Raw genomic sequence first — 27,052 nt, 5'->3', positions numbered from 1 at the left:
AGATAATAGAAAAGGTAGCAACTCACCATGGAAATTTCACAGAAATGAAATCTATGCATTAGATTTCATTTCTTTCAGCAGTGTTTTATTTTTATTTTTTTTTTATCTAAATGTTGTAATTCTCATCATTTTGCAAGAAATAAGATACATATTTGTTCACAAAACTGGGCTCCCAGAGGCAGGAATTCTATAATCATTGTACCTATTTCCTGATATCTTCTGATAAATGAACAGAGAGGAGGCTGTGTCAAACCAGAGCCAACGGCTGTCTAATGGAGCCATACATATCAAAGCGAACAGGCGACAAGTGTAGAAGCGTCACTCCATGCTCGGGGCGGTGATGGGCTGGGAAATTACAGCAGCCATTTCACATGCCAGGCTGTTGAGAAAAGGCAACAGATAGTGACAGCAAATGATGAAAAAGGCCAACACAAATGCCCTATACTGTAAAAGTCTTTTTTTGTTTTGTTTTGTTTTGTTTTGTTTTCAAAAATGGTACTTTGGCAGAAGGAAAAACCTGAAAGGTACAAAGGTTGACAGCTGGAAAGATATATAACAAATAACTGCAATGAACATGTGACAACTGTACAGTCTGATTGTATCAACCTGGCCTACATAGCAGGCTCAGTTGTGACTGGTTTGGTCTGGAAAAGGACACGTGAAAGTGTGTTTGAACATGAGGAGGTCCAGATTCAGCTTGGAAGCACTTACTGCTTCCCATATTTATGCTATTAGATTTAAGCTCGTATAGTATTTAAACCAGTAACTTCAAATAACTGTTACTTTGACATTTCAATGAACATTTGGGTAGGTTTTTGTCATAACTAGGTTAGCATTTGAAAGTAATTTGAAAATAACTTAAAGGAACAATAAAATGGAAGGAAGTACACAATGCCCAAAGAATAATATTCCCAAAATTAAACTGTATAAACTGCACAGAATAATTTCATTTTGACGTTGTGAGCCCAGTTTATAAACTTTTTCCTGGATGGAATGTGTTTTTGTTTTTTTATTGCACTAAATAAATTAATCATTTGAAAATTATTTGAATGCTTTTAATTAGGCTATGTTTGTTTGATAATGATAGACAATTTTGAACTGTAACCAAATAGTAAAAAACACACAACTGGATTAAAAATAAAAAATATATATATTAAAAACTATAGCTCCAACTAAGGAGAAATTGGCAATTTCAAGGTGTTTTACTGGGAATATAGAAGATGTTTAATATCCAAATTAGACCATTTTTGAAGTGGGATTAATATGTTTTTTTTAATATTCATAACTCCAAACTACTTGCGCAGTAAAACTCATAAAAACTTCAGATATACACAAAACATAACAAAGCCTTCTGTATTAAACAAATAATAAAAACATAGAACGCCCTCAGGTGTCTGTGGTGAGATGTCACACATGAGATCGATGTCACATCAGGTGGAGCTCAGCATGGTCAGACGCTACTTCTCTGTTCTGCTGTCATTGCTGAGAAGTTCCCATACCCGTCTGTCTGACCGTTTAATTGGACCCTCAGAGAGAATTCAAATGAAATCAAAGCTCTTCTCTTGGTGTGGCAGAAAGCTGACTGTACTTGTGTTTTATTTGCCCTGTGCTGATCTCCTGTCTCTGTCCCCGTCGGACCAGTTGTGCTGCAGTGATATACCTACAAGTCCCCAAAACACATTTTGAAGAATATTTTTTGTCTTATGTAACTTTTGGGGAATGCCACCTTATTATTATCCCCCAAGTGATTGCGATTATAAATGAAATCCAAAATGAGAACAATTAAAGCAAACTTAACCTTACCTTACTAAAGCAACCAAATCATTCATTCTAGACTTTCAGATATGGCACCTAGCTCAAGTAATTGTTAAAGCACGACCGCTACGCAGTATTTTTTGATTAAAGAGGCTTGATGCTGTCAGAGCAGGTCATTCTTTCAACTCGGATTTGCCACAAAAACCCATGCTGACAATCTACAGGCTAGTTAAGAGAAAAAACATAGTCACTGTGCCTAAATTCTGTAAAAAGAGTACATTTGTTTCTATTAGGATGGTGCAACAGCATAAACTCCAAAGCACTTATTTTAAATGTGTCAATCAGCATCTCACAAGTAAAAGCACAACAAAAGGAGAAGCTGACAACCAAAAGAGACGGATAACATATTTATAATTTTAATTCAATGATGCACACAACCTCGCAACTGACTCACTACGGTTCCTATGTTGAAAACTATTAACCTCTGAAAGCTGTTCAAATCACAATCATATTTATTCCCTGACAGTGTACCACAGTGTAGTTCGAGGCCTATAAAATAGGGAGGACAACCATGACAAATAATAAGGTGGGATAAGTCTGCTAAGCTTCCAGGATTGTCCCCTGAACTCGACAGTAGAGTCAAGTACAAGAATGTCAAAATCCTTTTCAAACTGTCACACAGCTTTGTAATCTGGGGTCAATATAGCAAAGGGCCACAAAGTAGCTTATTCTGGCTAGGATTCACAGGGATTTAGGAATCAAAGTTTCCAAAACTCATTGATGGATTACAAACATGACACCATACATTGCGTTCTGTATTCAGACACTGGAACTTCTAACATTTTATTACATTACAACACAAATACCATGTATTTTATCTTCAGTTCTACTTGATAGACAAAGCAGTGCACAACTACAGTGCATAATTGTGAATTGAATGAAAATGTTTAGGGTGTTCTAGTCTGATTTTAAAAACCACACACACACACACACACACACAGCTTTTTGGCCTTCAAGCAAAATGCTGTTTGTAAAACACTGATTTTCCTCGGTAAGAGCATAAAAGGCAGTTAGAGTTCATAGAACAATAAATGAAGATAAGCACAATCCTAGAAGACAAAGCTGTACACACTAGACATTCAGTCCAAGGCAGATAGTTCTTATAGAGGTCATAGCATTGACACCTTGCTATAGATGGATGGAAACAACATTGTGTTTGCTATGCTGAGAGTTAGTTCTTTAGATCCCAAAGACTCAGGTGTGAAATGCTTCACTTTTTAAATACTATCATTTTAAGAATGTGTTTGACATGCTTTGCTGTCAAGCCCAAAACAATAACCCATCTTTACCTTGCTCATGTAGCCCAGAGAAGCTAAACCTTTATGACTTTATGGTAAACGTGAGCCGAAATCTTTATATCACAATAGAGAGACTACACAATTGTTTGCACTCACAATGGTAACCCAAGCAAAAATGTTACAACTAACGCTGTGATAATAATAATAATAATAAAAAAAGAAGCTGCATTATGGCTAAGCCATAGACCGGGACTGTGTTCCCGGTCAAACAACATGTATGTAGCACAACACAGACACTGATTGTGATTCATATCAAAGTGATCAGGTATTCAACCTGGACTCACCCCTCAAACAGGCAAACCAGCAAAGAGATCACCACTCCTTCCCGCAGGCTGAGTGACAGATGAGCTCTCAGGGAAACATCCTAAATTCAGCCAATCACTGCAGGATAACAAGGCTGATAACTCACAAATACCAAAAATCAACTGCATACCTGAATTTTGAAAATATTTACTATACCACAGAGTTGGAGAGGACTATGCTTTGAATAGATAATCATTATTGCCGGGTCTCCAGTGCTTACAATACTATGCTATAAACTAATGCTTTTCCTGCTACGACATGTCAACACTTCCACTGTGAAAAAGGTTTAATTTATGTCACTGTGGTTGCGAAAACCATTTGCCTGCAGGGCCGCTGTTCGTTAGTTCGTGCTGCTGCTGCAATACAATGCAGCTTTAATTGTAATTTTAAAACTGACATGCAATTAAATGATTTAGAAGTAATTATGTAATAACAAACATTCAATTAGAAGCTCATTAATCATGACAAAAGCTAGGAAAACAAAGGGCTTTTAAACAGCCCATTGCAGAATTTATAACCATAAATTTAACTATTTTAGTCTGTCACAATAGCTACAAAACATGCTTCATGTAACTTGAACTGCGGCATCACTGGAGTCAATCTTTTCAGTGTTTGCTTCGACAAAACAGAAGTTGCACACGGATCATTTAGATAAAGCAGAGATGGAGTGACCTCATACACGCTAATATTTTTCTGACATCAAAGCAGAAAATATTTGCTTTCTGGATTGTGAATGTGCACTTACACAAAAAACACATTCAAACAGAAGGGAAGATTTTTGTGGGGTTAATGAGAACATGTTCCTGGTCATCACTTTTTTTTATTGTACTGAGCTCTGCTAGTTTTGGGTCAATAAAATTTTGATTAAAGTTAGTGTGAATGTGATGGTAATGATTAGGCATAAATGTAGTTACTAATCTAAATGGAAGTCAATACAAAGTCATCAGATCGATAAAATTACAAGGATGTGTGTGTGCGGCGGGGGGAGTTGTAGAACAAATGGATGTGAGTGTGGGTGTGTGTAAAAGATGTGTGAAAATACTTCATCTGGAAGTTTAAGGAAGTTATTATGTTGAGAAGAGCATACACATCATAGCACTCAACACCCAAACACAGCAGAGGCCAGGTAGGAAATCCCCCAGAAAGACCAATGAGTTAATGTTGGAAGGCCTCCTTGTCACCAGCCTTTTCTTTACCTCCAATGATTTTCAATCAGATTCAAGATTCAAGTGAGACCACCGCAAAATGCTAAGGTTACTTTCGTCAGAGGAAACATGTTAGTAAAATTGAAAGAATACCTTAAGTCTAAATCTGACAAAGATATGAATAGTTTTGGGACAATTACAATTATTCAAAGTACTTCAGGGACTTTCCATCATTGGGAGTTTTGGATGTCTTTTGTTTGTTACTGCGCAATAGCCAGCCCCGCCCTCTCCTCACAACTCCTCGGGCTGACTACTGAACCAGTTCTCTGTCTAACAGGTCCGGAGAATCTCTAAGACCTGGGTCTTACCCTGAACAAGATCTATAAGAGATAATCTATTTAAACTGGTGGCGAAAGGGATTCGTCTAGCTCTGACTACCTCCTTATCCAGAAGTTATGACCCTTCCCAGTTAAGGAACAATCAACCGAGTAGCCCTCACAGCCGCATAGTTCCAATAACCACTTCTGTTAACGGTAGTTCCCTTTCTAAAATTGTAACGTGCACTTGGTAACGGCTAGATAATTTTTAGTGACTAAGACTAAGATAATCACAGGGTCATTATTTTTCTCTCACCAAAGGAAAGTCTGAAGCCACCACATTACTAGAATCATGAATACTGATTTTACTATAAATAGAAGAACTTTAATTCAAATGACTCAATTAATTTCAATGTCCACAACCTAATCAGAATTTTTTAAAATATATGAATTTATTAAGCAAGCTTTAGCAGGGAAAATGACAGGCATACAGAATTTACTTGTGATTACCATACAAAGAAAATCAATATAGTTTAGATCAATTCAACCTTTACCTAACAACCTCCCTACACTGTCATCTATCTATCAAATAAGGCTTTGGGTGTGGCACAACTCATACCCATCGATGGTATCGGATCTTGGCAACAGAGTCCTTGTAGTCCTTGGTCAGAGTCTTTGACTTTGAATCATAAATCCTCTTTGGAACCGAAACAAAATGAACTGTCTGCTTCATCCAGCCGAACAGCCCTTAGTCGATCCTGTGACTTTTGTTCAGTTCCCCAAGTCTGTTGCGATGTGGTTTTGAGATCGTTGGGTCGAGAGCAGAGTGTGGAAATCCAATGAGGAACCAAGGCAGTGGGTCGGTGGATCTCGCCCTTTGGTCCGGCGTGAGGAGCTCCGTTGTCCTCCTTGTGAGGCGCTTTTCTTGGTTCCAGGGCGTAGTCCTCTGCTGGTCTTCTTACCACACTTGTGTAGAGTCTCAGCGCCGGCGACATTTAAGAACATCGTATCACCTCGGTCTCACATTTTTATACGTTTCTGCACTTGTGGGCATGTACCCCAGATAGAGAGAGAGAGAGCAGGGGTGCTGCTTGCGTTTGCCCGCCTCTACACTCAGGCCCCAACCATTGTGGGAGATTGCACACCACTCTGGTGACATTCGTGACTTGGGTCATATTGACCCTGTTGCGAGATAACGTGCTTTTGACACCTGCGACTATTGGAAACTTTCTCAAGTGGCAGGCATACTTGTGACCTGGCAGTTGCACAACTAAACCCACTCTCATGTTCTGACATTTGCAGTTTGCACCCACCTCAGCCTTCCTTCTCTTTCTTTGATTCTATACTTTTATCCATATAATTAACTTTAATCAATAAAGTTTGTTTTATATAAAACATCAATTCATTACATTAGATTATTTGATTTTGGTTCATCGTTACAGAAAACATACTAAAATACAGAGATTACACATTAAGCAATCACTATTAATCAACACACAAAGCTGTAGCAGTCTCCTAGGCATTTTTATAGAAAAAGAACATCTGTAAGCACATCCTCATGACTGCGCCAGGCCCCAACTCTTAGCTCAGGCCTTCGCCCTGGTTACTGTTGAAGGTTGCGAAATAATGCACCTGTGACACTTGTGACCTGGGTCACTTTGACCCAGGCACGTAGGACACGACTCCTTTTCCGAGAAAAGGAGCAACTGCATCCTCCAAACTCACATCTTCGCACCGAGAGTTGCTAAAGTCGCACCCACACCCCACTTTTGCTCAACAACCTGTTTCCAAATAAGGTGTTGACCATCTCTGCTCTCCTGTTAGTTCCTCTTTCTCCCTTAACCTTTCACCTACAATCTACCTCCAACACATCAGTGATCTTTAATTGCAGTTACACCTTTGACACCATTTCAAGTTCAGAGTAAAAATCACATTTATAACATTTCAAGTTCAGAGTAAAAATCACATTTATAACTTCTTTTACTTCTCTGATTTATCATTCTTTTATAATGTTATGATAACCATAATTTATCAGTTACTCTTATTATAATCTTAATGTGAGTTATTACAAATGTTTTCTGTAAAGAAACCAAGAATAATTCATGATTCTTATTATTTGATATCAAAGTTACAGTTACTTGTTTTACTTGTAAGAGTTCCCACTAATGTAAGTGTAAGTGTAAGTATTATTACAAGTAAACCAATATTAATATAAGTATTTTACTTTGAATCTTATCCAATTACTCACAATATTTAGATTTCTTTCTTTAAAACTTTCATGCTAAGTAATAGTCTGAACTATTTTTATAAATCTGCAGGCTGGAAACTTACTTCCTCTTTTTCCAGGAAACTGCTTTTCCTGTTTCATGACTCTCTCTGTCTTGACTATGATTTCTTATGATTAGATAGAAAAAAGTAGAATTAAAGCAAAGTTTGCAGGAGACAGAAACAACACACACAACCAAATTGATTTTATTGACATTTAAGTCTACTGTTGGGTCTAGATTTTACTTGAATAATTAATTTTAAAGATAACTTTATTTATTGTTACTGTTAAACTAAAATCTCCAGCATGGGGAAGTGGGATGATTTCGGATTTTCTTGACACTTTGCATTATTAGTTATGACTGGTTTTTGTGCAGTGAACTTTTATAACATGGACTATGAGGCAGTAGAGCTGTTCCCATCATGCTGTAATGGCGAAGTGCACCATAACAAAACTTATTGCCACTGGTTGCTTTCTATGTCAGCCTACATGATGTGTTTTGATGTTTTGAAGAGACCTGAGAGGATATTCAAAATGTCCAGCTCTGTTCTACTTATCCCCCAAAAATTAGAATTTTTTACAGAGCAATTTTTTTAGCTACACAGTGTCTCTGTGTAAAAACACATTAGCTAGGTCTCTTTAAGGACGTGAAGTGCATTTAAAGCGGATTTTTAAAATAATATTTCACTACAGAACGGTGTCAGGCTGGTTTCCCTTACCCTATATTAGAGTTAATAAACCGGGTTATATATTGCATACTGCACAGCACGTTATATTATACTTAGTTCCAACAGAGTGAAAAATAGCCAATTTACTATTTCCTAGAATTTTTAAACTTTTTCAAAAGAGCATGTAAAGTTTTCTGAAACCTAGAAAAATAGATTATTCTTTCTAATATGTCATTTAGATCTAGTTGTATGGACAGTTTCAACATGTAAAGTCTTTATTGAAAATATAGATTTGCATTTATCATCAAAAATTTAAAAATGTAGAAAGTTATCTCTGAACATAGAATTAATAAATGTTCATTTAGAAATTAAATCCATAGGAAATTTTAAGTTCATTGGCTGTGCAATGTACAGCATGTCAGAATTACTGACATACTTAAGTTAATTAATTAATTTTCTTTGTTTTTTAAGAAAAGAAAAGGCTCTTCCAATCCAGCCAATGAGACACTAAAGATGTGTGATGAAATAATCTACTGTATCTGCTGTAATTCTTTGGCAGGCAATGTATCACCCTGCAAAATCTTACCTATTCCCAGTTTGATTGTTGATCAGATTTACACACAGATTGCAGAACAGCTAAAAGGATAGACGTCTCCATGGAAGCCATCTATTCAGGATGAATAGCTCAGCTAGGATATGTCTTTTGAACACGGTCCTTTCAGGATTAGAAATGGAACAGCTATGCTGCAGAACAAGTATGTGTATCTACTGCATTATATAAATGTCGGTATAAGTGCATACAGCAAAGATTGCATGGCCTGGTCCATTTTGATTTGTTCTGTCACGATTTGGTGTCTTATGAACAAGGAACAAACAGAATTCCAATGTTAGTTTGACTCTACTTCTGAACTTATACCTGTAATTATTAAGCTCTAATTAGTTGTCTTCCTTCACAACAAACCCATTTTAAACTCTGAACTTCTTTTGATTTCTTTTATGGTCTCAAGAATCCCACCTGTTATGCATTTACAGTCCACGCCCTATTGGATGCTGACCATGTCTCAGAATGGCATCCATTGACTTTGATAAGCCTTTGAAAGTAGAATTACTGTGAATAAACTCGCTTCATGATTTTACCCTGAGGAGAGCCGCTTCACCTTCAATGATCGTCTAAAAAGGTGCAGCGCTGCAGGCAACAAAGACACATGGAGAACGAGGTAGACAGCAACACTCTGAACAGAATCCTGTTCCTGCTATACAGTAAAACTGTTTCTTTCTCATCTGTGAAATTGCTATGGAGCCACAACTCTCCTGAGGAAAATATTAGATCATCTACAGTCCTGCAGCCCACTTCACCTTAAAAACAAAAAATTATGTAATACAGGTAATATCAAGAAACCAGCTGAGAAGGTCCTGACCACTTTCTGCTTCACTCAAAAGTCTACGACAGGCAAACTTATTCTAAAGACAGCTAATTCCAATTATTTAAAAAGATCAGCTTTTATGTCATGATTATCACAGGCAAAGTTAGTTAAACTGTTTTATCTTGTTGCATACAAAGCATAAACGGTGACATTTGTAAGACGCCTATATGACACTAGGACTTTCTTAAAGAAGTTGAACATTCTTCAGAAAATAAGCTAACCAAAACCTAAATGGCGGAAACAACCCAGCTAAGGCTATATTTGAAGCCTGTGATGAACAGGACTCCAAATTCTCCAGATACCAATCTTTACAAACAGGCTATAGACTCATGAGAGTTTCTGGAAAGTACTCACAGTGCGTAATTTTCATCACATTTTATGTTTCAGCCTCACTCCAAATTGTATTAAATAAATGTTTTTTTTCCCCCTCAAATTCTGCACATAAATACCCAATTGAGACAGTGTAGAAATTTTAACAAATTATTAAAAACATAAAACCAAAAACTCTAAAGACAGATAGATAGATAGATGGATGGATGGATGGATGGATGGATGGATGGATGGATGGATGGATGGATGGATGGATGGATGGATGGATGGATGGATGGATGGATGGATGGATGGATGGATGGATGGATGGATGGATGGATAGGTAGGTAGGTAGGTAGGTAGGTAGGTAGGTAGGTAGGTAGGTAGGTAGGTAGGTAGGTAGGTAGGTAGATAGATAGATAGATAGATAGATAGATAGATAGATAGATAGATGGATGGATGGATGGATGGATGGATGGATGGATAGATAGATAGATAGATAGATAGATAGATAGATAGATAGATAGATAGATAGATAGATAGATAGATAGATAGATAGATAGATAGATAGATAGATAGATAGATAGATAGATAGATAGATAGATAGCATCATAAAAGGTTGTAGCATCATAAAAATTCTGAAAAAGTGAAGCGGTGTAAACACTTTCCAGATGCACTGCACATTTTGAGTATGAATCCTTTTGAACTGAGCATTTCTCCTATAGAGCCAAGACAAAACTGAAACGATCCTTGATGGTATGTTCTAAAGAAGCCAAGGCATTTCAAAACCAAATCTGTTCAGCTGTGTCATTTTGTGCTGCAGATCAGCTGCTGATAAAGCTCGAAAGGAACCCTCCTCTGTACTGGTGATGAAACTGATTGTGGTAGAGCAGAAGCCTCCCATGCATATGGTTAATTCTGCAGATTGTGACAAGGTCATTGAAACAAACTAGTGTGATACCATGGTCTGTAGATTGTACAGCACTTAGCTGTATCCTGACCTAGACAGATAAACTTAAGCTGCCCCAAACCCTAGGGCATTGTGCTATTATGGGCACACACGTCAGAATCATATTGGGAGGGTACTGCTGACATATACAGCAGGTGCACTATTTGGAAAATACTAAGAATGTAGCAGCATCGTGACTGCTTTCATATTGAACAAAGTTCTCTAAATTAGATGCTATTCAGGCACAATCTAGTGGGATATGTTGGCGACTGAAAGCATAGATTGTGAGCATCTGCCCTCAGCACAAGTAAATGGAAAGGTCTTTTGCGTGTATGACCGTAGAAGGTACAATCTTCAGAGGCGGAACAGCTACACACTGCTTGATTATGTGAGTAATGATTTGATGAAATGGGTTCTGGAGAACAGCCTGTCTCATTTCAAGACTGGCTCCATCACTCTAACAAGAGATAAAGATCCACCAACTGCAACGCAGATTAAAAAATGCACTCAAGCATAGTAGAAGTAAATGTGTCGAGTATAAAGTGTTTAAAGTTTTAAATAAGAATTGCATGGAGTTTTTAAGTGTGTGTCTTCAAAAGCCAGCATTCTGTCCAAGGAGTAATATTTAAAGTCCGTATAGAGTTTAGCTGAGTGAGACTTAAATATTGTTTAAATATTCACTCGGTGCTCTGTGAGTTTAAATTACTCTTGATGCTTCACTGTTTCTGACATCTCTGCTCCAGAAAGACTGCCTCCAACTTGTTTTACAAAAACTAAAATCAGAGGGAGTTCTCCGAATCAGAGAATTGGGTGAGCTACAGTATCAAAGGATTTTCTATAAGCTGAAAATGAGAAACACTCATTTATTCAGAGCCAGAACAGGCAGCCTTTTTTTTCTGCTTAAACCAGACATTGGTCCGTGCCAGGTGATGAATGGTTTGTTTGTATTTTCTGCCTAGATGAATGCAGTGAGCTAACGTGCTGTCAATACCATCACATACCTGGAATTTGTCAAATCTGAAGGTAAGAAAATGCTCCTAATGTCAAGTTAAATGTAAGAAATTTCTATATCATTAATTTTTGGTTGTTGTTTTCTTTATTCTGTTAGATTCCTTCACGTGGTAAAACACAACACTGTGCTCCTTCTACCATGATAAAATCGTGTTAATGGTGGATTTCTTATTTGTTCAAACCCACAACATACAGTAATTAGAGGACACAAAAGATCAAACAAAAGAGTGAGTATTTAAATTTACATAACAATTAAAAACACACACTGATGGAACAAGCTGATGAAAATTCCCACAACCCAAAAAGGGGGTCACCACACAAAAATACCCAGCCAGGGGTCTTTCTGCATGGAGTTTGCATGTTCTCCCTGTGCATGGTGGGTTCTCTCCGGGTTCTCCGGCTTCCTCCCACAGTCCAAAAACATGACTGTCAGGTTAATTGGTTTCTCTAAATTCTCCCTAGGTGTGAGTGTGTGTGTGCATGGTTGTTTGTCTTGTATGTCTTTGTGTTGCCCTGCGACAGACTGGCGACCTGTCCAGGGTGAACCCCACCTCTCGCCCGGGACGCAGCTGGAGATAGGCACCAGCAACCCTCCCGACCCCATTTAGGGAAGAAGGGTGTAAAGAAAATGGATGGATGGATGGATATTGCCACATTTTCTTAGGCCATATGATCCAGTTAATATTTATGTTGAAGCTATTTTTTTTACTTTATTTCAAGTTTCAAACATGTTATTCTTTTAAATTAAACCACAAATTCACTTCAGAGTTCATTTAATTTTAAAGTGAATTCAAACTAGACTTATCAGTGCAACACTGATGTGTAGAAAACATACTTGGAAGATTCATAAGGTTATCTATGTGGGACAAAAGTCTAACACTGATCTAAAAGGTCCAACAGGGTCATTATAAAGGGCCTTTGATTGTAAGTTGAAATAAGTAAAAGGTCAAATAGAGGTTTTTGCATATAATGTTTTACAGCCAGGTTGCTTTTATTTTATTTTTGCTTTATTCAAGCAAAAAATAAAAAACCCAGAATTTTTTTATCGTTAGCAGTCTGTAGCCCACGAGACACTAAACAGTTGCCTTCTGAACAAACTAAATACTTAAAAGAAATGTATCTTTTTGCTTTCACGTTTACGTGTACGCCTAATTAGTTTCAAATAACATTGTACTATAAAATCACAAAGTAGTTAGCCAAAAAAGCAGCTGACACAAGGATGTTTCTCTCTCTAATTAAAAATGATAACTAGAGTTATTAACAACTCTGTGAAAAAAAGTGAACGTTAAACATAAGTTTCTGTGGCCGACCACAACTTGCTTGGCTTGTAACTTACAACCATTTGCGGGTCAAAACTACATTAAGAAGACAAGCCGGTGTGTCATGAATGTTTTTTCTCTTTGTGTTATACAGACCAATTCTGCTGGAGACTAACAATAAGAAACACGATCAAAGAAAACAGCAGGGTTTTTTGGTACCTTGACACAGTACTGATATTCACTGCTCTCACAATTGTTAATGATGGTATTTGCAATGAACATCCTTTGTACTCCACATACATTTTTTTACAATGCTACAATCAAACACTTCTTTTAGACAGGAGATATGCTGCCCTTCTTGGACTCATACAATTTTTTTTTTATTTTTTTTTATTACAAAGGTTTTGGAATTTACTTAAATTATTTTTACCCATTGCGCCAGCAACTTACATAACGATCCAGTTCCTCCCAAAACATCCATGGTGCAGCCCCCCCATTTGCCTGCTATTAAATCTGTAACATTTTGAATGAATGTCTGATGAATGTGCTTGTGTGTCTTACTAATCTCACATTCCCTCCTCCAGTGGTTCAAAGGGATTTGGTTAAATGCCACGGTCCACAGAGGCGCCTGTGCTGAAATGCAAAGCAAAGCTTTTCAGTACACTTAGTGCTTCCATTTATAATGAGCACAGCTTCCTATTAAAAGCGCTCAATGACTATGTCTCTAGCCACTTGTCTCTTTTGTTTTTGGACACTAAAGATCCAAAATCTTGTCTGATCAATGCTAAACAATCAAGAACTCTTCTTAGAGGTGAACCCTTTGATTTGCATTTTTTAATATAAATATTAGATTAGTTTTTACTCTCAGGTACAAAGATGAAATTTACTCGATGTTCTATGAACCACCAAAGAATCAGAAGGACGTTTTGAAAACTAATGGGAATTATATTTAAACATAGTAGGAAAGTTCTAAATAAGAACATAAAATAAATTTAAGCTACATTAAATATTAGTCCTAAAGTTATTACGCTTATTGCACATAAAGTTAAGTTATTTGTGCTGTCCTGCTCTTCATTAAGTATCACCGAGAGAACCTGATTTATGACGTCAGTTAGTAGAGTAGAGGTTCGCAGCCTGGATTTTCTGAAAGCATAAATCTAAGGAAAGACACAAGAAATATTTAAGTAGCACTAAACGTTTTAGGAAAGCACTGAGGAGTCCATTATTTGGAACCAGGAATCTCCCTAGAAACTGAGCAATCATGGACAGTAGGCTGTGATCAGAGAAAACAACCGTCACTACAGGTGATTTCAAGTGCTCCCTTGTGGAGGTAGACTCATCAAGAAGGTTAATCTTAGCTAATGTTCTCCGCCAATCAGCTGCTTCCATTACAGCGGCCAGAAACACACTTTAGAGACTGTCAGACTAGGAGAAACACAATCCTCTGGCCTATATTAGTGGCGGTGGTATAATGCTGTGGGGATGTTTTTTTGTTTGTTTGTTTTGTTTTTTCTGTGAGCACAGTTGGAGTCAATGAGACTCCTTAAGACTTCTTTTCACACAGTGCTCCAAAGCTCTGACTAAGGCAACGACTCATCTCATCAACACGACATTGACTCTAAGCGCACAGCCAAGACGACAAAGGCATCGCTTTGGTGTATGAATGACCTCATGTGCCCCAGTCAGAGCCTAGACTAAAATCCAATGAAGTATTTCTAGAACGATTTTAAGTCCCCAAAATACCAAAGCTCAGGATTGTGAGAAACAAGACAAGCCAGTGTTGACGCAAGGGTTGAGAGGAGCTAACTGATATCTTGATTGTTGATTGAATAGACACTGTAACTGAATATTTTGTTGTCATTTATTCACCCACAAGTAGGAACCTAATTACACTTTCTTTTTTTAATCATGCTCTTAAGCAGCCAACACAATCGGTGCTTGGGATCTTTTGCAGTGTTTCTGTGTACTGCTGTGTGATTAACAACGGCTCTGTGCAGAGCAGCCTGCAATATAGCATGTCCCAGTAAATCAGACAGCCTGCTGCCCTTTCTCAAGCAGCAGCAGAGCCAAGCCCTTCATCTGCCATCAGCCTCCGCCAAAAAGCCGGAGAAACGCAGGGAAACAAAAGAACGCAGAGGATCGAAGGTACAAAGGGAAACATGGAGATAACCCGTCGCACAATAGCAATATTTCCAGATTGTACCCAACTTAAAGCAAGGCAGATGGTACATAATGCTAATTAGAAGCCTTTCCTATCTTTACATCAATGTGAGACTGACCTGCTGCTTGCTTTCTATACAGCTGTGAGGAAATGAAATGTCTTTGACTTTTACAATCTGACAGAAAGCAAAAGACCATAGGAGTGACTTACAGCCAGATCAGCCAACAAATGGCCTTAGTCTCGCTGAATGATTGCCGACACTAGTATATTTTTCATCACCTAACAATGCGGTTTCTTCTGTTTCCCTTTCTTGCTCTCAAGTTCTTTCACAGTTCTAAATGGAAGCTACATTTTTTATTTCTACCAAAACAAATGTATCCCGCAACGAAATTACATATTTAGAAAACTGATTTAGGCACACATGTTTTTTTGGAGAAAACCCCGATTGTGCGTTTGTATTAACGTCTCAGCTTGACAAGTCATCGCTACGACAAATGTTTGAGCATCCAGTGGACGTTGAAACAGCTGAACCCAAACCTGCGGGGAAAAGGAAATCACACGCATAGAGAGGAATCGTCGCATACATCTCAAGACTCTCTAACAGGTTTACAAATGGCATAATTAACTGCCATTAAGTCTACAGCTGCAACAAGGCAAGACTAGCAAAAACTAGCATAAAACATCTTCAAGCAGGTCACCAGAGAAACACTGAAACAGGATTTTTTTTACTTCAACATAAAGTTCTTGGGAGCCCGAAAAAGAGTAGAAAAAAGCAACAACAATTCTCTTCACAAACACAAGAAAAAGGCCAAGAAGAGGCTTTAAAAGGAGAAAGCCCACAGATTATGTCACGAGCCAACTAATGCATTCACAAGTAAAGAAAAAAGGTAAAAAGTGCAGTCTGATGAAAAAAACAGTTTTTCAGCCGTCTCTTAGGTCTATTTCAATAAATCTCTGGGCAGGAAGTGATGACTTGCAGCAGCTTCGGGACGGCGTTTTGAATCGACAGCTCTATGAGGTCAGTCCCATCCAAAGCTGTCAGCACTCATAAGTAACTGTAAGGTTCTGCTCTGACATCAGAGGAGGGATAGCTTCCTCTGGTTCAGCTCCTCCAACTATTACTGAGTCTCATTTGAGTCAAGGACAACAGTGTAAGCTGCAAATTAGTTTTAAGTGAGTGTAATAGGAGAATTCTGGACATTGCATTGTTCTCTAAATAGTGGTAAGGTCAAATGTGATTGTACCAAAATTGCTTTGACCTTAGAAAATTCTGATACAAGATTGTTCAAACTCTGTTGTGGTTCTCAGCATACTGAGAACCGGAACAGCCCCCAAATGATAGAATTTATCATTTCCAAACACTTCAGTGACCACATGGGTATAAAATCAGTCGCCTAAGTATGCAGACGGCTTCTAAAAATATTTTTCAGTGAATGAATATTTTTCAAGGACTCTGAGAAATCCACCTGTGTAATAAGTTTCATTGGGACATTTCCTTCCTACTAAATATTCCACAGTTAGTTGTAAGTGGATATATAAAACACAAAGTGGTGGGCCACATTTAATCATAGGTCATGGGATAATGAGGCACATCCTGTCCAGAAGTTGCTACCTTTCTGTACAGTCAGTATCATCCAAACTCCATGTGGCCTTCAGATTAACTTGGGAATAGAGCACAGGAAACTTAATGAAATGGGTTTTTATGGCCGAGCAGCCGCGTCCAAGTCTTACGTCACGAAGTGCAATGCAAAGTGTCAGCTGCAGTGGTGCAAAGCATGCTGCCACTGGACTCTGGAGCAGCAGCAGAGACGTGTTCTATGTAAAGATTAATCATGACTCTGTCTGGCAATCCAGAGTCTGGTTGTGGCAGTTGCAAGAAGCTTGCAACTTGCCTGACTGCAACAGAGTGAAGTCAAGTCAAGGTTATTTGTACAGCACATTTCAGCAACAAGGCAGTACAAAGTGCTTTGCATGATAAAACATATGAAGGAAGACATAAACATTACATTTTGTCAATGCCATCATCAAGAACAATCATCATCAAATATAATAATAAACAATACAGCAATTAATCTCAGGCAACTCTTAACAAGAGAGAGGTTTTGGGCTTTGTGGGAAGGAACTCGGTTTTTCAGCTGTTTTGCAGTTTTCTGGAAGTTTGTTCCAGACTAGAGGAGCATAAAAACCGAATGCTGCTTCTTCATGTTTGACTCTGACTCTAGGGATGGAGAGAACACTCTGCGTGTGTAGTATCATATGTAATGGTTGGTGCAGAGTTCTTTAGTAAAAAGAACTCTTTATGCAGCTGTATGCCAAAACAATTTGGACAATTTCATAATCTTGATTTTGTGGGGATTTTCGACATAACTGTCCACTTGTACACAAAGCACAGTTCAGAAATACTTCAAAGAGGAACTTTGTTGTGAAATATTTGTCTGATCTGCACAGGCTCCTGATTTCAATCTAACATAACGCCTTTCGGATCAAGTGGAGTTAGGGCAGGTCTTCACATCCAACATTAGTGCCTGCCCTCACAAATACTTTCCTGGAAGAAGGGACAATAATTCCTATAAAAACATATCTAAACCTCGCTGATGCTTTTATTGCTGCCAAGAGCAACCTAACGCCAATTTAGAGAAATACTAGGAAGGCTCTGTCATTAAAGTCCTGTAGTGATCCAAAACTAATCCAGAAATTCATTGAAGTATCCATGCATCACTTGGACAGCATTTGTAATTTTGAATGTTAGTGAATCGTACGCTTTGCTTTGCTGAACAGTTATATTCTGTTCTTTCAGAGAGGCTCTTCAAACTTTATCAGATTAGATGAGGCATGTGTAAGCTGCCACCTTCATGTTTTTCCTCAAATGTGTGTGTGAGTGTTTTTTTAAATTTAAAAAAAAATTATTATTATTGTGTGGAGGGGCGTGCAAAAACAGAAGCGTGGGAGGTTGGGGTTGGGGTTGGGGTCAGTCTCTGCCTTAGGAAGAGGAGTACTTCTCTAGTTACACCCACTTACTGTGGTTTTACACAGCCAGACTTACAAATGTGCACATACACTGACATGTAGATCAGTAGGCAACTTATACTTAAGCACTCTTTGGCAATGCACCTACTATAGATCCATGTGGGACAAAAACCAACAACAAAAAACCCCAAATGAGTCAAAATTTGATTCAAATTTTCAACTAATGGAAATGTTTTTGTGTCTAGTATAATGGTCACTTTGGTTTTTACAGTCCCGACAATCTAAATGAGCCTTTTTTTATATATATGTTGCACTGATTCTACATTCTTGAATCTGGATTCGGGGACTATTAAAAGGACTTGTGTGGTACCATCACCAAATATTTAGCAGCTCAGGTGCTGCTGCACTTATGTTTAAGAATGGATGTGCTGACTGCAAAGAGGAAGAAGAGGAAGAGATGGGAGGAAGAGGAGAAGGAGGAGGAGACTGTGCTACTGTAGCAGTGCATCACCAAGAGGTGAGACTACAGCCACGACACCACAGTTTGCAGCCCAGAAACGGGTAAGAGCGCCACTGTTTGTTTAGCATCTGCATAGGAGCATCTTGTTTCGTTCTCCTTTAGTTGTGGATGCACACAGAGACCTCAAGGGCCATCTGTGCTGAAGTGGCAGAAAGAATTGCACGAGCAAAGTGGAATACTGCCAAATCAGTGCACTTGCAGAGAGGAACTGTCCTTTACAGAAAAAGACTTGCTCAAAATGTGGATGGAAGAACGGCAGCAAAGTCGGCCTGACTTACCTCAGCTGCCTCGCGTGCCCACTGAGACAAACAGACCCACAATGGGCATGAGAATGTGTGTCATTAGTGCTGTCCCAGATGCTCTGAAAACAGACTGCCCCGTAAATGCACTGCATTCCCAGAATAACTCCCTGCAGCTCATTACAAACAGCGATACTGTTTAATAGCCCCTGTAGTGGAAATGTAACTTAAATGGAACTGTAACAGTTTGCACTGACAAAAGCTCAAGTACAATGAGGTAGTAAAGTTGGACTGGGGGAAAAGGATGATGATGAAATGGCTATGAGTGCAGCTTGTCTAGGTCTGTGCAGTGCAATCAGATCAGCGAGACAAAGAAGTTAAATGGCTGCAGGAGCAGGTGTAGGAGAGAGAAAGCCAGAATCATCACAATCTGAAATACTCTGACATGTCGGGGTTGTTAAGATATTTTACCAGCCAATAGGTCAGTCAATGACAACAATCAATCTCAACAGCAGCGTCTTCCAGCATATGAAAGACACATCGAGATGGTTAAATGACAGAAGTTTTTTTTTTTGGTTTCTTTTTGGTTGTTGTTTTTATACCCCTTCCTCTAAAAGAAATGATTTATCTAGCTACTCATCCAACCGCAGCTCCATCTGCACAGCCCAGGATTCATGCACCCTGCAGTGGGTTACAAAACGCTGCCTGTGTAAAACAAAAGATCCATTTTCCACCCAGTGTGCTCTTTTTTTTCCCATCCTGCTCACAGTAAATACAACATGCAGGGCAGGTGTAATGCAGAAAGACGTTGGTGCAACAGATCAGCATGCGCCTCAGCGTGTTGGAGCGCATTGCTCGGCGTTGAGCTTACCCTCTGCGGCCACAGCGCACCGGACAAGGAGTGAAAGCAGAGCCAAAGACAGCAGGCTGTCTAAGAGCATCCCCGCTGCTCCGGCTCGCCAACCGCTCCTCAAACACCTCCTCCCCTTGTCTCCTCCGGCTTCCCTCCTGCGCGGTGAGCATCCATCATAGGCGTCTGCCCCGCAGGCTCCCGGTACTTCGGGATGACCCGCCCGCCCATCACTCCTCACACCGGGAGCCATATCCAGTGGACAAGTTGCTGAAGTTTCGCTCGTAAATAATGCATTGGATCAATCCACGTGTGTGAACGGGGGGAAACACGGCCGTCACTGGGTCACGTCGTGTGTCCAGGGATGGATAGAAGGACGAGGGGAAGTGGGGAACGCGACGTTGAAGGGAAATTAAGAAATGCGCCCTTATCGCTCCGCTGCGCTTGGTCCACCCATCATCACGGTCTGGCGCAGAGTGGCGCTCTCACTTTGCCCAGAGGTTTGACATTTAGCCGCTGGAGGTGAAGTGGCTCGTTCAGACCCGCTCCTGATGGATGACGGTCACTGAGTTTCGTGCAAAGGACATCCAGTCACCACCAAAGTAAGCATATTTCCACGGAGCTCGGCGAGTGGGTACCTCGTTTAGGTCTTCTTCTCCTCTGACCAGGCTGAAACAAAATAGCATCTGTACAGAAAGTCAAAGCTGACCTGTCTGCAGGGCGCCCTCTGCTGGCTGTGTTTGGATCAAACTGGCCTTTTTTTAATTACTGGCCTCATTCACCTATAAAGTAAACCACACAAACAAAAGCTACACTTCTACTATGAATGTCATTTCAAAGGTTAGCTACTGTCAACCTCATCAGGCTTGTTGTTGGCTATGAGAGAAGGCATTTACAGCGGTGGTTGTTGTACCGTTTTAACTCCACAAGATGGCACCCTTGACTCACAAAAGACACAAGTTGATGACGCTTCTAATTCCCAGCAACATATAGAAACTTATGGAATGAATATATTTTTAGATTTTAACATTATAAATATTACTGCTAACACTTATTTAGCTAACCTTTATTTACAATTGTATATGAACATATTATAAAACCTATTATTGCAGAATATTCAAATGTTATTTAATTATTAACATATGCCCATGGATAGGGACACACAATAAACATTAATGGTCTTCTGATATATTTAATTCCATAATTTCTAACATTTTAAAAATAGCATACTACTAGCACTGCAAATATTGCTACCTTTGTGTTTAAAAAGTAATTTATCACAATATTATTAAAATACAATAATAATATAAAAATGCATGCAAATAGTGACCAAAACATCATTTGAGTGTATAAAACCTCCCAGGAATGAAATTAAATTCTAATTGAATTTTATAAATGTCCTTTATGAATGGTATTTTCATTATTGAAAGTTTAGTACTAAATACACATCCATGAATATTTGTCTAAACTAAATGTATGAATAAGGATATTTAGATAATTGCTCTGTCGTACAAAAACAATTGAAAACTATAAACAATTCTACAATTCGTCTTGTCAACTTTTGTGCTCCTTGCCATAGTAAAAGACGCTGACCATGAAAGTGGGAGATGGAGGAAGAGTCAGGACACAGAAAGGGCTGCATCAATAGATTTTTTAATTCAAAGTGAATTTTAACAATAATACACCATAAAGTCTTATTTTGACACTCACCAAAAGAGTCACCTGGAAAACCCGCTTAATGTGACAAAGTAGAGAAGGCTTGGTCACACCTAAATCACTGAGAACTAGAGAGGAAACACTATCGCAAACTGTATAAGAGACATCACATCCATAGAGTTAGTTTTCCCAGTCCTCATACTGTAAATATTGCACAGTGCAATTGCTACATGGCAAACTAGTGTAGCACAAAATCAAAAAATAAAAGAGAAAAAGCAAACAAAACATAAAAACAAAGCCACAAAAAATCTACAGGTATTAAAACAGTAACAGTTCAGATTTCATAATAAAGTCTAATTGAAGAGCAATCTAAACAGGTGATTCCATAACTTGCAGTGTGAATTAACTCTGAAATTGAGAGAGATGACCAGAAGACTGAAAAGAAGAACTTGAGAAAAACAATCCTTGTTCAATCAAATCAAAGAGTTACATAGTTGCACATTTAGATCAGTAAGAGACCCTGAAGTAAAAGTTCTAAAGGACAATAATGTCATTACCAAAATCAGTAATTTCAACAACTGGACATTTTACAGACAGCTGTTTAATCTGCTAAACGTGACCACAAGCCTTCAAAATCCATGAAAAAAGATTTCAATCAATTTTAAAAAAAAATGGAAAAGAGTGTAAAGATTTTATCTCCTCTTGCATCCATTGTTTTGTGTGACAAATACGGGAGAGTTGATGCAGGCGCGTTGCTGGTGAATAAGCTTTGAGGGAGTCAAAACACAGATTACATTTCACATGCTTATTATTGGGAACCTATCTCAAGCACTAATGTATCTAGTTCATGCCTCATCATCACAAGATTTCTTTCCCAAAGTGACATTTGAATGCGATCAGTAAAACAAATGGCTACGAAAACAAAACAAAAAAAATCTCTAAAAACACAAAGATGCATTATGGTCGTTGTTTGAATGTAGAGAGCAGTTTCCACCCGAAGCACGAAATCAACAAGCAGACAAAAAAAAAAAAAGAAAACAAACAAAAAAACTTTAGCTTCTTTGATTTTAAAAGACCAGTGTTGTCAGCTGTGCTCTAGTTGCTCCAACTTAGCCTCGATCTGCATGACAGAAGACAAAAGTGAAGCGAAGTGTGCATGTGTTCATGCAAGGTAACGTAAAGCGTGGAGATTCTCTAAGAACACTTTGTGGTGCAACGACCGCACAATGGAAAGTATTGCATCTGCTGTTCAGCCAGAGTGACTATCTGAATATAACCATGCATCATATCATTCAAAGTCTAACTGTGGGTTATTTTATCAGCCTGTTGTCACACAGAGGCTTTATTGTGGACTATCTGAGAGAGGAGCGGATCAAATTCTCTGGCATGACTCTATGACAACGTCCTACTTTTGAATTTGTTTCCCCTCTCTCTTTGGTAAAGTGGCCGCTAAGAGAGACTTTCTACATGATCGTGGAGTTGGATTCTCTGCCTTCTTCGTTCGTTCGCTTTTCTGGATCTCAAGGCACATACACAGTGCTGCTTACACTGTCGCAGTTTCAGTAAAGGACACATAACAACGGCCACCGCCTCGCACTGACAAAAACACTTTGATATGAGTCACTCATAAAGGGGAGAGCGATCTAAACGCAAGGCAGGTTAGAATATCCAACTGATACTCTGAGCAGATAGAACATTGAACAGATACAAAAAGGTTGCAATAAATACTTGTAATCCTTTTGAAATAAAACAAGTTGTGAAAACTGTTTTGGAGCAAAAGCATTGGGGGTAAATTTACGTTTCTTACTTTAATCAAACATTTCCAAGCCTCACTAGCTGTAAGTGCTTCGCGACAAGTGTGAAAGGGGCACACTGGATTCATAGTTTTTTTTTTGTTTTTGGTGTTGTTTGTTTTCTGGCATCTCACAGTGCTCCCATAACTCAGAAAAAGAGTACTGGTAATACACGGTGTTCGTGCAATGAGAAAGTTAAATCAATCCTGCAAGCTACAGCTTCAGATGTGTACAAAACACCGATATGAAAACATAGAAAACTTAAGTTACAGCGATACATCATTTATATGCAGTGACGAGCCCGAGAGGTTAATAAGGATAAAATACTGATGCTGAAAAAACACGCACCCCGAGGAACAACAAATCCAACTAATGTTCATCATCAGCAAATACAGTAGTTACAGTGACACTCCGAAAATGAATGCAAACACAGAAATCAAAACCACTTCTATTTCAGATAATTAGGGACCTATACAAAACGCTAGGTTTAAACTCAAGAGAGAAATCACCTAATTTCACAGCTATTGAAGTGGCAATCATCATATAGCAGCTTATCTATGATACATTCAAGAAAGAAATGATACGACTTGTTAATTGCCCTATAAGCTAGACAAAACATCAGCTGTTTTTTTCGTTTGTTTTTTTTTTTTTAAATATAACTTTTTTTTTTTTTTCTTTGATCAAAACCTCATTCTACAACTACAGTATAACTGAGGTCTATGCAAACAGAATAGCTACCTTGCTCAATATATGAATTACAGTCTTTGGTGCTGCACAAGCAACGTCATTTGAAAAACAAAAGACAGAAAAGTAAAGGGGAAGAAAAAAAATACACACAACAAATTAAAACATTGGCTCCCAAAAGAGAACACACCCATGTTAAAAGGTCTGGGTTGAGTAAAATTTAACTAAAAGACAACCTGCCTGCCAAAATATCCACACCCTTAAAAAAATACGTTGTGGAAACATCTTTGGGTTCAATGTCAGTCTCCCTTAGTCCATCCGTATGTTATGCCTACACTAATCTATGCCCACGATAGCAAGCTAAACCTGTCAGATTATGAAAACATCTCTAGTCCCCATCCATCTTCATATAACCCCCCCACGTCTCTGCAAAGTAGGGCTTCACCTAATGGATGTAAATGACCAAACAAAGGTAAAATCCTACAAGGCAGCTGAATTTCATTTCTGGTTTGTCCAACTCAGTTGAGTAAACTTAGGAAGACTGAAAATGACGGCCAAGGTGCTTCAACAAAGTGAATCAATTAGAGATATGCAATCCGGTTACAGGAGGGTTTTTAGCTTTCACATTTTTTCCACAATGTCATTTTAAAGATGATACACGTTTAGGTTACAGTTATTCATCATAATTCATTATACACTTATTTTTGCACATCATAAAATCTGCCATTTGAACAGGGGTGTGTGCATTTTTTGAGGACCACTCTAAATGAATAAAGAAAATAAAAACACAGCATATATATATATATATATATATATATATATATATATATACTTTCTCCCTGACGGAATGTATAAAATAAGTAGTTGACACACTGATAAGCATTAAGCCTTTAACAAATGGTATCAATGTAAAGGGGAAAAGTTAACTTTGTCACACATGCATAAACGAGAGAATTGCACACAATTACCTCACACCTTAACAAGCATCTGTACTAAATATTCTAGCTCTATAATATATGTCATATATGTGTGTATATCAAATACTGCATGGTTTGCTCAGGCTAAGAATATTCCATACCGTAAAACGAATTTGCATTTTTTTTTTAATATATCTTACCTAATCAAAGCCATGCCCGTCACACTTCTAAACATCTAAAAACAAAGTGAAAACACTCCAAATAAAATTAGAAAGACAAAAAGAAGCAAAGAAATATATAACCGACGACTATTTAGATTGTATTGCCGTTTTTAAACAGTACAAATACTGTTAGTAGTAAGAGTTTCACTAAATAGAAAGTGATTATCAAATGTTAAGCAATATCCAGTACTTGCACTTTGTACACTAGTTCATTCGGAAACAGAGAGGAAAAAAAAAAATCAAAAAAATCAAACGTGTTTAAGAAAACAGCAGGCATTCGCAACAGCAAAGCATGCCGTTCTTCTTGAAAGAACAGAAAAGGAACTCACTACACACTGAAATATACAAAGACTCCGAAAAATAAGCACCGCTGTCCGCGATACATCACATCCATGCAGGCTATGCATGGAACATATACACATGTGCATATATATACTCACACATAGGATGCATCGACTGATTGGAATTTCAAGTGCTGCAGTCCAGTACATTAATATTCATGTATATAGTCATATATAAGTAGTAACATTAACAACCTCAAATATGTAAGGCACTATGGCTGGAGACAGTTATACAATGCAGCGAGTCTTGTGACACAAACAATAAGAGCAACGTCTATGCATCTTTCCGTTTACATTTTTGCTCATGCAAGACCACATGCAGCGTGATGGACAACCCTATTTAAATCGGATAATTGACTTGACATTGTGAACATCAAAAGACACCGAGAAAGTACAAATACTTCAAACGCAGTACAACATACACCGTGGACAACATGTGCATCTGTCGATCTAGAGCTAGAGACTGGGATGGCTTCACAAATATGGATGTGTCTTGCACACATAAGAAGGCAATGTAGAAAAATAGCTGGGACCGGGGGGTTTCTAACTATTCAACAACACCCCAATTTTTCATCTGTCTTGAGGAGTATTCGTAGAAGATCCAATGCAAAGATATATCAAATGTGCAAAACACATTAAGTGTGAGTTTAACTACTCATTCATTCTATCATTCAATCATTCATACATTATTTCCTTCTTAATTTTTGCCAGATCATCTCCACCGTTGGAACTCTTTTTTTTCTTCTTCTTCTTCTTTTTTTAAAGCTTAAAAGTTCAATTACAACCAAGTCAACATGATTCAAAAATAGCTTGTTTTCTCTGTGGTTGTGCCATGGTTTGTTTTTTTTTTATTAGAAATGAAAACCATGTTGTTTGTGGTTTAGGATGGGATGCTGCCCTGCTTAGCCCCCTGGTGGTAGGAAAGGTACCAGAGCCACACTCAGATGTAGGGGTACTGGTTTAGTTTGGTGGGGCTGAGGGGGAAACTGCCATAAGCAGGTGAGGCGATGTAAGAGTGCGGGGGGAAGAGGGGCTTGAACTGGCTCTGTGGATGCAAGGTGGGGGAGGGGAGCAGCCGGGGGTTGATACCCACTGCCACTTGGTGCACAATGCCTGCCGGGTGGGATATGCCATACGTGGGTTGGAGGACGGGGCGGGAGGCGCCAGGGGAAGCCAGCAGGTGGGCCACGGGGGCCGCTGTAACCAGAGGGCCAGACGGAGGGTACGACAACAGGGTAGGCTGAGAATGCGGGTGGCCCCCAAGGTGGGGGTGGGCGCCTGTTGTGTGGTTTGGACTGCTGTGGGAAAGTGTGAAGGTGTGCCCATGCATGGTGGGAGGGATGTACGCCTGCGGTCGCCGGTTGGCAAAGTTCCCGTTCCATTCTTGGTGGCATGAAGTGAAATGCTGGACCTGAAGGAGAGAAGAACATATCTGTAGTGTAGTGCACATAATCTGGGCTTCTTTTTATTATTGATGCAGGCGACACTGCTGGTTTTCAATCAGAGAAGTGCTGGTATGAAAAAAGACAAAATGAACTGCCATTTGCAGAACCCAGTAGGACAGATTTTTCTGTGATCAATTTATAAATGATAAAATAAATGGTAAATCAGAGCAGATAGTGGAGTGTATAAAATTCCATTCATAACATGAAGTTGAAAACTAATCACACGCACTGCCACAAAAAGACAACATTTGCGATTCAAATGTTCTCCTTATGGCTCTTGACTGCCCACATCCAGTCACAACCACTCAACTGTCTTCAGAAGTTACCCTTTGTAACAAACTGCCCGCTTCTTGTCAGATTCAACGCTTCCGCTCAAAATACACAGATGTTAAATGTTAATACCCTCAGCTGGCAGTGGTATGAAATGAAAAAGATGACAAGCAAAAATCAGCACTACATTTGTAAGGAAATACAGCAGCTTTCTGCGAGCTAGA

At 38.7% G+C, this 27,052-nt stretch overlaps 2 protein-coding genes across 6 annotated transcripts in view; both read right to left on the bottom strand.

Annotated features, from left to right (window-relative positions):
* The window catches only part of kiaa1549lb (KIAA1549-like b), a 68,584-nt gene extending 48,421 nt beyond the window's left edge, over positions 1 to 20,163 (bottom strand). Inside the window, exon 1 of one of the 2 annotated variants that reach the window (XM_044137040.1) lies at positions 19,523 to 20,163. In XM_044137040.1, the coding sequence (XP_043992975.1) occupies positions 19,523 to 19,754 (232 nt within the window). In that variant the 5' untranslated portion in view covers positions 19,755 to 20,163. The remainder of the gene's footprint in view (positions 1 to 19,522) is intronic. The other variant, XM_044137043.1, reaches the window with a different exon arrangement.
* A 975-nt stretch (positions 20,164 to 21,138) lies between these two features.
* Positions 21,139 to 27,052, bottom strand: part of hipk3b (homeodomain interacting protein kinase 3b) — a 45,620-nt gene continuing 39,706 nt past the window's right edge. For all 4 annotated transcript variants that reach the window (XM_044137005.1, XM_044137030.1, XM_044137022.1 and 1 more), the window contains one exon: positions 21,139 to 26,524. In XM_044137005.1, coding sequence (XP_043992940.1) covers positions 26,016 to 26,524 — 509 coding nt within the window. In that variant the 3' untranslated portion in view covers positions 21,139 to 26,015. The remainder of the gene's footprint in view (positions 26,525 to 27,052) is intronic.

Source organism: Gambusia affinis, linkage group LG02 (assembly GCF_019740435.1).
Source record: "Gambusia affinis linkage group LG02, SWU_Gaff_1.0, whole genome shotgun sequence".
Classification (NCBI taxonomy): domain Eukaryota; kingdom Metazoa; phylum Chordata; class Actinopteri; order Cyprinodontiformes; family Poeciliidae; genus Gambusia; species Gambusia affinis.
This window is presented reverse-complemented; position numbering and strand designations above follow the sequence as displayed.